The sequence below is a fragment of the Pediculus humanus genome, genomic scaffold (assembly GCF_000006295.1).
Source record: "Pediculus humanus corporis 1103172107716 genomic scaffold, whole genome shotgun sequence".
NCBI lineage: Eukaryota > Metazoa > Arthropoda > Insecta > Psocodea > Pediculidae > Pediculus > Pediculus humanus.
In genome coordinates, this window is record NW_002987320.1 from 454,736 (window position 1) to 468,004 (window position 13,269).

The window sequence follows — 13,269 nt, forward strand, 5'->3', positions numbered from 1 at the left end:
TTTAATGATAATAAAAAATTATTTCGCACGCTTTTTTTTTTATTATTTGTTTGTTCGTTTGTTTGTTTGTTTTATACCCGATAAACCTTTACGAGAGAGTGAGAGAGTATGAATATCAAAATATATAAATTAAATGTAGATAATTTAGATAAAAACAAAAAAACCAAAAAAAATTATTTTTCAAAACGATTTTCACGAAAGTTTTATTTTATCTCACCGTATAATCACACACACACACACACAAACAAACAAACAAACACAAACAATCTTTTGTCTTTTAAAAAAAAAGAAAAAGAAAGAATGAAAGCAAAGAAAAGCGATTCCGTTTCATTTTCCGTTTTATTTTCTTAGTAAGAAGATTTCATTGATATCGCAACCGAGCAATTTTCTTTTTGTTTGTTTTCAGTACCACCGGAAAAACCCGTGATTTACGATGCAAAAAGTAGAGACCGAACCAAACTAATAGAACCGTACAACGAGGGAAGCGATGTCAGTTTGGTCTGCGAAGTCACAGGCGGTAAGTTTTCAAATTCAGAGAAAATTATATATAAATATAAAAACTAAAAATTCGTGTTCTTATTCGGTAGAGAAGACATTTTCGTACGAACAAACAAACAAACAAACAAACGTCCACCCACCTACCTTTCCTACAACATTTCTCTCGAGTGATAACAGAATGAGGAGGCAGGGAGACAGACAGACTAACGTTTTAACGTTTCCTCTCTGATTTACTACTTTCTTTTATTGGGAAACCTTTTATTATTATTATTATTATCATTATTATCATCATCCGCGGCTTACCGGAACAAATATTTTCGTCGTGTTCTTCCTCCGTTACGATAAACATTCTGAAACGCGATAATCATCCAAAAACTCCATCACACTTTTTTTTTTCTTTTCTTTTCTTTTCCCTTCTCTCCCCTTTTTTCTTTCTTCTTACACGTTTTTAATTTTTTTAACTGCTGCTATTACTACCACGAAACCTCCACAAAATGACGCATTTAATTTGTGTGACGTAAATAAAGCGTCACAGACGTAATAATAATAATTTTTTTTTTCTCCTCTCGAAAATTAGAAAAACCCGATTTGAAATTTTTCCGGAGGGAATTTAATTTTTATTAGTAACTCATGTTTAACTTATGTAAAATTTAGGCTTTTTATTAAAAAAAAAAACAAAAATTTTCCTTCGAGAGATATATATTCTTTCTCGGTGATTGTTGTTGCTGTTGCGTTCGTTTGTTTATTTTTGTTTTTCCTTTCTTTTTTTAAATAAAATTTTTTTTTTTTTTCTGAAAAAGGTTTCAAGGTCGGGAAGGGATAGGGGAGGGGGGAAAAATCAATAATATCGCATGACGGGACAAATATACGTACAAAAAAAAAAATATGTCGTTTCGCGAAACGTTTGTCGAAATAACGACATTTTTAGTAAATTGTTAATCGAGATAATTTGTCGTTGTTTGTCGCGTTTGTTGTTGTTATTGTTTGTCGTTCAAAACCGTATATGGCGTTAACTTTTGATTATTATTCTTCGACAAAATACGGAAGTACGTACATATAACGTATGTAAATTCCAAATGATTAATTTTTATTATTATTATAATTGTTTTTTGTTCAAAGGTCGTCCGAGGCCAAAGGTCGTTTGGTATTTGGAAAACGAACTCAAAGACGAATCATACGAGCAAAGATACGGAGAACAATTAACAGTAAATCATTTTGTTTTACGTAACGTTAAACGAGAATATCTCAATCACAGACTTTTGTGCCAAGCATCAAACAACAATTTGGAACCACCAGCTTCTAAAGTCGTAGTTTTAGATTTAAATCGTAAGTGGTGGCCATTTTTTTTTGTTTTTTCCCCCTCGTTCTGCCACGTCAATTATCAAGATCGAATATAAATTTCTTTTTTTTTTTTCATCCCTTTTTTTTTTCTGTGATATCTAAAACCCGAGCAGTGAAACCATTAACCGTCCATATACTGACAAAGGAAAGAGCCGTGTCGGCAGACAAAAAATATGAAGTCGAGTGCAGAACATCCGGTTCCAGACCGGAAGCCGTTATCACATGGTGGAAGGGAAACAAACAAATCAAAAGATTCGCAAAAAGTGTAAGTAATTAACGCCATTTTTAAATTTATAGCAGAATAAAAAAAAGAGAGAGAAAAAAATTTTTTTTCCCTTTTTTTTCTTTTTTTTTTTTTAATTAAAGAAAACAAACAAACAAACAAAAAACATATTATTCTTATTTTTAGTCGATGGAGTTTACGAATGCGAACAAATTTAACAAAAGTTTCTTTTTTTTTTTTTTTTTTAATGAATTTGAAAATTTTCTCGCGAACGACTCGGTTAATCAAATTAGTATCTAATTTTTTTTTTTTTTTATACGAGAATCGTCTTGCATATAAAACAACAAGAAGAAGGGGGGAAAAAAAAGTTTTTCGTCGTTTTTGTTGTTTTTTATTTTGTTTGTTTGTTTGTTTGTTTTTAAACAAATAAAAACGCAAAATTAAATTAACATAAAATTTATAACTGTTTGTTGTAAATTTCTGTATTAATTACAACTATAAATCAATAAAATAAAATTTTTTATTTTATTTTATTTTATTTGCGATTTTCCTTATAATTAATTTATAATTATTTTGCAATTTTCTTTCTCTCTCTCTCTCTTCCTCTCTCTCAATAACTTTTTTTTTATTTAAATATAAAAACACTTTTTTTGGTTTCTCTTTCTAACCCATGTCTTTTTCTCTTCTCTCACTATGTGTGTCAGTTTTTCTTTTTCTTTTGGTCTTACACTCTCTCTCTCTCTTTCTTTCTTTATATTTTTCTCTTCTCTCTGCGTGTGTGTGTGTTTGTATCTCACTCTTTCTCTCTTTTCTTCTCTATTTCATTTTTTTCTCTGATTTTTTCTTTTTTTTTCTCTAGCTTTTCAATCTTTCTGTCGTACATTCTCTTTCTTTTTTTTCTCTCTATTTGTCTATCTGTCCGATTCCTTTCCCTTCTCTCTCTCTCTCTTCCTTTCTTTATCTCTCTCTCGTCATTTCTAGAAATAGTAAAATATTAATATTTTTCAACCTCTCCTTTCCCAAAACTTATTTAATTACGAAAAAATTTTTTTTTATCCGAATACTAATTTTAAATAATTTTGAAAGTTTACAACTTTTATTTTCCCCCCTGCCCCAAATAAAAAGATTAATTTTTCGGGGAGAGGAAGAGAGAGAAGAGGGGATCACGGACGGACTGTATAAAAAAAATTTCAAGAATTTTTGATTTTATTTCATAAAAATTTTAAGGTCGAAACAAAAAATTAAAAAAAAAAAATCAAAATGGGGTAGGTAATACAAAATTAAAATGTTTTGTCATTTTGGGGAGGGGTGGGGGGTTAAAAAATATTTGAGGTTTCAATCAATCTCACCCTCGATGGGGAAAAAACAAAAAACAAAAAAAAAAATATAAAGTTGGTTAGCCAAGTATAAAATGAGAAATTATTGTACCATCGTCGTCTATTGGTTCCCCCCGTGTTTTTTTTTATTTTGAAATAAATTCTGCCACGATAAAAAAAAAGTTTTTATTTTATTTTGGTATTATTGTTTGCTGATTTTCCTTTTTTTTAAATTCCCTTTTTTTTCCCTCTCTTTTCTCCTCCTACCCCCCTCTACTTCCTTTATTCTTCTCTCAAAAAAAAACAACAAACGTTTTCACGTTTAAAACTTTTTTTAAAAATTTTATTAACAATAACAAATGCAATCACGATTAGGTATTTAAACTTTAAAGCTAATAAGCAAACATTGATACGAAAGGAGGGATGGGGAGGGAGAGAGGGGAAAGGAAAAAAAGTCATGGGGTTAAAATATATCTTTGTAAAAAGGTTAAATAATTCAAATTAAAATTTTATTCTACCGACACGTTTTTTTTATGCAAAGTTAAATTTAAACAACGATTACGTTGTTTAAAATGTTTTTTTTTTCTCTCTCTCTCTCTCTCTTAGTCTCGAACCAATCAATCCGTTCCTGGAAAATTTTTTTTCCCTTTTTCCCCACCCCACGTTTCCTATTTTCGTTTTTTTTTTTTTTTGAATTCGTATTTTTATTTTTCCAGTACACCGAACAAAATGGCGATGGTTTAAGTATACTTTCTCTAATACCCGTCATCGATGATGATGGTAAATATTTAACGTGCAGAGCGGAAAATCCTGTTGTACCAGACAGTGCGCTTGAAGATAAATGGAGATTAAACGTACACTGTGAGTAAAAAATCATCATTATTATTATTTATTGCCCTCGTGCTCCCTCACACCCTCACCCTCCCCGAAAAAAAAAAACAATCGGAAAACAATTTTTCGTTTTAATGTTTTTTATTATTGATTTACATATATACCCATAATTATTATTAATATTTTTTTTTTGTTTTGATTTTAATCTCTAACAGAAAATTATCATTTGATAAATTATCAACGACACTGATAAGAACCCTTATCATTAATAATAATACTAATAATAATAAAGGAGAAGGGGGAGAAAAACAAAAACAAAAACAAATGAAATGATCGTTTTTTTTTTTTTTTTTAAGTGCAATCGATTGTTTTTTTTCATTTTTTTATTATTTTTTTAGTGAGGGCCGGGAAGAGGGGAAGGAAATTATTTTTAAATATGTATTTCCGGTTTTATGCCCTTTACTTTAGGAAAATTTTATGCGCCAAAAAGGCGGAAAATTTAAACGTAAATTTTTTCCTTAGTCTTATTGACGCGACTTACACACAAACATGAACAATTTTCGTCGCGTTCTTATCACAACATTACTACTACCCTGTTTCAAAATAATCGTTATCAAATTTCCGGGTTTAAAATATTATACTCGCGATAATTTTACACGATTTTATTATTATTATTATTAAAATTAAATTAAATTAAATTTGAATATTAAAAAAAAAATATAAAAAAAACGACGGGAAAATATGACGGAAAATTTTCCCGTTTCTTTTCTCCCTCTTCCTCCTTCTCATTCGGCATAGCCCCCCGTCATTCACGCATTAAATATTTATTATTATTATTATTATCATCATCGTTATTAAAACTATCATCATCTACCGTATCACGTATACGGTGGTATATATATATACGAGTCATCAATATTTTTTTTTTTGTATGCGGTCTCCCACGAATCCCACTCATCATTTTTTTTTATGTTTTGTCGTTCGCCATTTTGTTTTTTTTTTATCTATATAAAAAATTTATATTAATGTAAAAAATTTTTTAAATATATAAAATGAAGTAGGTAATTATTATTATTATTATTATTATTATTATTATTATTATTATTATTTTTTGCCATTTTTTTTATCTATCATCTAGTATCTGATTTGTCAAACATTAAAAAAAATTTTTTTTTTCATATATGTATACATTCGAAATTATAAAATCGCGTGTTTTTTTTTTATTGCATTTCTTATTAATATCAGTAGTATTATTATTATCATTAGTATTATTATCATCATCATTATTATTACTAATTCTTACAATGCGCTTATAAATATATACATATATTTAAAAAAATAAAAATTTATAAATAATCGTCGTCGGTCGTACAACAAAGTTTAAATTGTTTTTTTTCTTTTTTTTTTTTTTAATATTTTATTTAAATTCGGTGTTGCCAACATTTAAAAAATAATAATATTGATAAAAGGAAAAATACTGAATGGTATATGAGAGTGGAGTAAGGAGGGACGAGGGGAAGGAAAAGAGAAGAAGAAGAAAAAAATAAGAAAAGAAAAAAAAAGGCAATCGGGTAATAAACAATATAAAATAAATAAAACACGAATGTATATAAGTAAGCGGAAGTCGATGTCAAAAGTGAACCGGAAACACGCGAAATAATTTGCTGCATGTATTATTTTTTTAATTTATTTAATTTTTTTTTTTCGGTTTTTTTCAGTTTTTGGGGAAGGGGGGGAGAGATTACGTGAAGTCTTAAATTAATTGGAAAGAAAGAAAAAAAAAAGGAAGTGATTATTATTATTATTATTTTGTAATCTTGTAAAACGTCATATTTAGTTTGCCCCTAATTAAAAATGATCGTGTAAATAATTAAATATTCTGCCACTTTACACACACTTTTTCTTTCTTGTACCTTATCCGACAGAGAAAAAAAAATAAAAAATAATTAATTTCCTTTAAAGCGTGTGCGTGCGTGCGTGGGCGTGTGACGTCATTTCTATTAAAAATTACATGATGACGGTGTTAGTAATGGTAACGATCATTTCCGGTTCGAAGAAAACAGGTACCGAATTTTTATACGTTGCCGTCACGTTTAACTACTACTTACAGAAATGTACAGCAGACGAAAAAGACGTGTATGAATTTTTTTTTTAGGCGCGTGTTTTGAGAGAGAGAGAGAGAGAGATGATTTTCCTTGTTTATTGTCTCCCGTTTATCTATAATTTCTTTATTTGGGCGCCATTTTTTTTTTTTAATTCGAAAATCGGTGATGATAAAAATGACGGAACGAGTTAAACACACAAATCATAAACGAAAAAAATCATTTCGTCATCAAGTAGTCGCTCCAGTCGTAGTTATCCTCTCCAGAATTTTTTTTTTTTGTCTTTTCCAGAATTATTAATAATAATAATTAATTTAAATAAATTTAATATTATTATTATTATTGGGACTCTTATTAAATTATGCAAGCTACGATGTATTTCCTTTGTGATTCAATTTCCTTTGATTTTATCGAGACAGAAAGAGAGAGAGGGGGGGGGAGAAAAAGAGAGGAAAAAAATGATTCGACGTGGGGGGAAGAAGAAGGGAAGGGGAAGAGTGGGGTGGGATTTTTTTTTCTTTTTTTTTGACAGGTTTGAAAATTTTATGGAGATTTTGATTTATTAAAAAGGTTAAAAATTTATTTATTTTTCATCGTAACGATTTTATTATTATTATCATTATTATCATTTGCGAGGATTTATTATACGTCATGGAATTTTTTTTTCTTTTTTTTCTGGAGAAAATGACGGGGATGTAAAAAAAAAAAAAAATTAATCGAATTTTCTAATAATTACGATTACTCGATCGTTTTTTTTTCTTCTCACTTTGTTTGTTTCATGTTTGTTTTTTGTGCGTTTGTTTTGATATCAACGTTTGTACGATTGTACAAAAAAAAACAAAAAAAGCTGTTGAAATTTTGCCCCTAAAAAAAAAAAACAATAATAGTAATAATAAAAAATATGTAAAATATTTAATGAGGGCGTTTTCCGAGTTTTTTTTTTTCTTTGCCCTCCTCCCGTTGCCCCCTCCATCATTCCCTCTCCTCCCTCCTTCCCTCTTCCCGTCATCCCCATTTTTTTTTTTTTACTTCCCCGTTTTTGACATGCTATTCCCCGATGAGATGATTTTTTTTCCACTTTTAATGATGTTAATATGCCGTAATAAATCTTTTGTAGAAAATTCTAGTTTCTGTTTTTTTTCCCTATTTAAAAAAAAAAAAAAAAAAAAAAAAAAAAATTTTAATATTAATATCGTTTGTTCGTTTGTTTGTTTGTTTGTTTCAGATATGCCTCTCGTCACTCTCAAAATAGGAGCTAATCTTAATCCGGATGATATAAAGGAAGGAGATGACGTTTATTTCGAATGTAACGTCAAAGCAAATCCTAAATCTTATAAATTGGCATGGTTTCATAACGTTAGTCTATAAAAAATTATTATCACTATTATTATCATCACTATAGACTATACAAATTTATATATATTTAATTAATTTTTTTTTTGGGGGGTTTCAGGGAAAAGAAATGCATCATAACATATCCGCTGGAGTCATATTGAGCGACGTTAGTTTGGTTTTACAGGGGGTTAGCAAACACACCGCTGGAGATTATACGTGTTTAGCAGCAAACATAGAAGGAAAAGGAATTAGTAATCCCGTCACATTAAAAGTCATGTGTGAGTTGACTTTTTTTTTTTTTATTTAAACAAACAAACAAAAAAAAAACAAAATGGCGTCGTTGGAAAAGTCAGTAGTAGTCATTTTATTATCACCTCATCAAATCAAATCGCATTTATTTATCGACGACCCACCCCCCGCTCTCCGCCCTGTAAAAAATGGGTGGAAATTTTTTTTCTATTTTAGGGAAATCACCCTTAAAATTCAACCCTTAATTTTTTTTTTTTTTTTCATTTAAATCTTTCAATTTATATAAAAAAAAAACTTTTCGATAAACCCAATTTTATATTCCCACTTCGTTTTCCTATTTATTGTTGTTGTTGTTGTTTACCTTATGGATTTACGTAACGAAAAAAGTTTGTACGTAAAAAAAAAAAAAAAAACAAACAAACGTAACGACAAACGGAAAATTTTCTCCCTTTCCTTCCCTTTGTTTTTTTTCCGATGGAATAAATTGAAACATTTCATTTTTCTTTTACCAACAACAACAACCCGACAACACACACAACGCAAAACAAACACGTTGCATCATTTATCATAATAAATGTTTCAGACGCCAAATAAAATGTGTACGCGTCGGACTGAATTTTAAGTATTTCGTTATTTTTTTTTTATTTTTTATTTTTTATTACGTTTGTGTGTGTGGGTGTGTGCATGGGTGGGCGGGTGCGTGAGTGGGTGAGTGCACGAATGCGTTTTTATGTTTTTTTTTTTTTTGTTTTTTTGCGAGTCTTTTAAGTCCCCACTTAAAAAAAAAAATCGTAATTAAATTTATATTTATTGTCACTCGCGTCCCCCAACTCTTTAAAACAATAATAATAATGATGATAAAGGGTTTTCATTTAAAAAAGAAATAATAATAATTATTATTATTATTATGGGTTTCGATTAGATGTACCGACGTGTCGAGACGATAGAGAAGAACTTCACGGAGCTTTAAAACACGAAACGGTCGCACTTAAATGCGAAGTCGATGCGAATCCACCTCTTGTGACCTTTCAATGGACCTTCAATAATTCAGGTGATTTAAATGAGGTTCCGGTGACCCGATACACGAGTTCATCGACTATAAGCACCCTCAATTACACACCCGTGTCCGATATGGATTATGGTACTTTGGCGTGTTGGGGATCCAATTCTGTGGGACAGCAAAAAGTTCCATGCATATTTCAAGTTGTTGCTGCCGGTGAGTGAGTGAATGAATGAAACTATTTTATATTAAATGCTTTTAAAAAAGAAGAGAGAATAAGAAAAAGAGAGAGAGAGAGAAGAATAAGAAAAAAGTTTTGAAAAACGATTGTGAATAAAAGAAGAAGAAGAAAAAGTTTTGTAGAGGTAAAAAAAAAAAAAGAAATTTAAACTTTTTTTTCTTTTTTTTGAAGCATTATTAAAAATTAAAAAACTTTTATGTAACACATTCTTTTTTTTTTTCTCAAAAAAAAAAAAAAAAATTAAAAAGTCTAAGTTAGCGAACGAAAAAAGGAAAAAAAAATTCAAGTTTCCGGTTTTATATAAAAAAAAAAAAGAAGAAAAGTTTTAAGTTTTTTTTTTCTCGATCGATCGATTACGATTTGAAAAAAAAAAAAAAATGACAGAGATTTTATCGTTATATATTATTAAATTGCTTTTTATTATCATTATTTCAGGTCATCCGTTTCCATTGACAAACTGCACAATATTAAATCAAACGGCGGATTCGCTTCACGTTGAGTGCCTGGAAAATTTCGATGGTGGATTACCACAAACTTTTCTCATGGAATTATTAGAGCTTCCAACGCTTGAATTGAAAAGAAATATTTCCGTTGTTCGTGCCCCGCCGGTTTTCAGCATTTACGGACTCGAATCTGGTACCACTTATCAGGTAAATTTGTCTTTTTTCTTATTACACCTCCTTCCCCACTCCTCCCCTCTCACACCTGCCTTTTTTCCCTCCCCCCGATGAAACGCGACGTTTGAAATCTTTTTTTTTTTTTTTTTTTTTTAATTTTTTTTCTTTTCAGGGGAGAAAAAAAAATTATCATTGTTATTTTTGACCTTTTCCGGTTGACCTTTGACTTTTTTTTTGCTAATTATAAATATTATCATTTATTTTTTTTATGTTTGAGTTGTTATTATTATTATTATCATCATTTTTATTTGACGTTCGGTTTTTTTTTAATTGGCGTAAGTTTTGTTTTTTCCCTTTTTTTGGTTTCTCATTTTTTTTTTTTAATTAATGTTTTTTTTTTTTTAAATGTACGTTTCGTTTGTTTGTTTGTTTGCTTGTTTGTTTTTTAAATGACTTTTTAAATTTTGTTTTTTTTATTAAAAGGAAAAAAAAAATTTTTTTTTTGTTTTCCTCATCGATTTTCTCATTTTTCCCTTCTTTTTTTTTTTTTTGAAAATTTAAACAAAACAACGAACAAGTTACAAACTTTTCCCTCATTCCAATTGTTTGTCGACTTTAAAACTGATACATTTCTGTTTTTCTTTTTATTTTTGTAATTCGTAAAAACTGTCAGATTTGAATTCGTAGGAAAAACGAGAGAAGAGAGAAGGGAAGGGGGGAAAGAAAAAACAACAACAATATTCTGTTAAGTTGACGTAATAACGTACGTAGTTAAACAAATTTATCGATTTTCAAATTTAAAATATTCACAAAAACAAACACGAGAGAAAAATAAAGAAAAACAAACAAACACAAACAAAATCGTTATTATTGATTGATAAATTTATTGACACGCTTGTTTTTTTTTTTAAATCCGCAATTTTTATTTTTTCCCCCTCTAAATTATTTCTTATTTAAAAAAAATATAAAACGAATTTCCTTTTATTATTATTATTATCATTACTATATTATTATCATTATCATTATTAATCATGGCTACCAGTGTTGCTCTCACGATGATCGCAATAGTTTCTATCTTTACTTTCCCCTCATCTTGGCTATTTTAGCCTTTTGTCCGCTTCTTTGGGGTTGTCTGCTGTTTTATTCTTGCCATTCGGTTCCGCATGTAATATAATTATTATTATTATTTACAGGTAAATTTATTTGCTGTAAATGCAAAAGGAAGGAGTGAACCCTTTGTTATTGAGACTGTTACCTTCAAAGGGGTTGCCAAATATACAGGTAATTATAAAATCATATTAATAATAATAATAAAGAAATTAATGATTAAAAAAAAAAGGAAAAAAAGGGAAAATTTTCTCCATAAAAAATTATGGAAAAACTGAAAAGTAAAAACGAAAAAAAAAAAAACGTTTTTTTTTTTCCAGTTAAACTGATTTTTTAGAAATTGATTGAAGCAAATGAATAAACAAACCCGATTTCCTTTTTTTTTTTTATATTTTTGTTTCCGGTCGGATGATTTCGAAGCAATTAACCAATTCAATTAGAGATGATAAAAAAAAAAAAAAAAAAGTCAAAAATGTATATCATAAAAATCAAAATGGCCGTTTTTTTGTTTGAAGAAGGAAAAAAACAATCGAATTTCCCTGCATTTGCGCAAATTCAATTAATTAATTCTAATTGAACAAACGAAGTTGATTGTAATTTTTGTACGAAAAAAAAAAAAACAAAAACAAAAAAACAAACAAACCTTAATCACTTTCCTCTCACCTCCCTCCTCCTTCCCCGGGGGCCGGGGAAGGAGGAGGGAGGTGAGAGGTGGGAGGTGGTTTTTAAATGATTTGTATAATTTTTTTAAAAATTCTTTTCCAGGAATCACGACTCCGATTCCGATGAATCCTGTTTTGACAGGTTTAATAGCGACAGCATCGACGTTAGTCGTCATAGTTTGTCTTGTACTTATGGCTTTGTATAGAAGAAATCGTACCAGGAGACCGTTGTCGAAACAAGCGGTTGTTCTGGTATCGGAAGTCATGGAAGATACGAGGCCTTCTAGTTTAACATTACCCTTAAATCCGAGTAATAATAATACGTCATCAACGGAACATAGAATAACAGATGACACAGATCCGGATGTCATACCCAATCAATACGGTGAGTTTTTTTCTTTGTCGGTTTGTTTTTTTACGTTTGAAACACATCGAAATTTCCCTGTTCCTTCTTCTTTCCCCCCTCCCATTCCCCTCATATATATGTGTAGAAAATATTTTCGTTTGGAGTCGATGAATATTCATTAAAGAGAAAATTTTTACTACTACACCTCAAATTCCTCAAAGGATTCGTGAATGATTTATAAAACTTTTCCATCTTTTTAATTTCTTTATTTTTTTTATTTTATTTTACCTAACACGCACTCACGCACACGCGAGTTTATATCGTATTGTATTTCGAAATTTAATAATTTTAAACAAATGAAAACTTGTCAAGTAACAACACAACAAACGGATGCGAAAAATTTTTCGTTATTATTATTTTGTTTTTTTTTTTAATAAATTAAAACTCTACTTGACGCGCGCCTACCTCTTCCCTCCCCTTCTTCCTCCCCCTCCCACCACCACGAAAAAAGAAAAGGAAAAAAATTGAAAAGAAAGTAAAAAATGACCGGAAGTAAAATTAAAAAACAACACTAAAATTTTTTTTTTCGTGTGTTTCTTTTTTTGTTGTTGTTGTTGCTTGCGGTTGTTTAGTTTTTACGAAAATTTTTTTTTTCTTTTGTAAAAACAGAAAGAAAACCTTTGAAAGGTTTGATAAAAAAATACAAAACTCCACCGCAAAGGAGAAGAAAAAAGAAAGATCTAGAAAATGACGAAAACGACGAGGAGGAAGATCGCGAAGAGATCTTAAATAAAGATGGCGTCGGAATCGATAATAATGAAAAAATTATGTTGAACGCAAATCATAAAATCGATTCCAAAGACTCGCATCCTTTGTTTAACAAATGGACAAAGGTAAGTAAATGATAATGATAATAATTAAATCCCTCCACTTTTTATGTTTCCGTCGCCATTTTTTCTTTTTCTCCATCGACAACGAAATTAACATTCTCCGATTACTCTTTTGTTTTTTTCCTTGCTTTTCTTTCTCCCGTTTGTTTGTTTGTTTGTTTGTTGTCTTCCGGCGGGTGAGTGTGTTTTTTTTGTAAATAAAAATAATTTTAATTTATAGAGTTGCAGTAACGGAAACAGTACGTTACGATCTAATAAAGGCGTTACAACGACGTCATCGAGCGGTCCCGTCGTCGGCGCTGACATATCACTGACAACGCACACGGTTTTATCAAAAAATTATAAAACCGGACACGAAGTCGTAACAACAACAAACAGAATGCAAGAAAGTTGCATTTAGAAAAGCCAAAACAAACAAAAACAAGAAAAAAAAAATTTTTATGTACATTGTTGTGTAATTATTGTATTGATTAATAAAAATAAACTCGAAAAAGAAAAAAAAATAAATCGA

General features: G+C 29.6%; 1 protein-coding gene across 1 annotated transcript in view; it reads left to right on the forward strand.

Annotated features, from left to right (window-relative positions):
- Phum_PHUM313690 (sidestep protein, putative) overlaps positions 1-13,158 on the forward strand; it is a gene marked incomplete at both ends in the record, with an annotated part of 30,880 nt that extends 17,722 nt beyond the window's left edge. Inside the window, 12 exons of the mRNA XM_002427316.1 lie at positions 407-517; positions 1,618-1,824; positions 1,953-2,104; positions 4,095-4,239; positions 7,537-7,667; positions 7,765-7,924; positions 8,818-9,111; positions 9,572-9,786; positions 10,947-11,034; positions 11,626-11,907; positions 12,538-12,765; positions 13,019-13,158. Coding sequence (XP_002427361.1) covers positions 407-517; positions 1,618-1,824; positions 1,953-2,104; positions 4,095-4,239; positions 7,537-7,667; positions 7,765-7,924; positions 8,818-9,111; positions 9,572-9,786; positions 10,947-11,034; positions 11,626-11,907; positions 12,538-12,765; positions 13,019-13,158 — 2,153 coding nt within the window. The remainder of the gene's footprint in view (positions 1-406; positions 518-1,617; positions 1,825-1,952; positions 2,105-4,094; positions 4,240-7,536; positions 7,668-7,764; positions 7,925-8,817; positions 9,112-9,571; positions 9,787-10,946; positions 11,035-11,625; positions 11,908-12,537; positions 12,766-13,018) is intronic.
- Between the last annotated feature and the right edge of the window lie 111 nt (positions 13,159-13,269).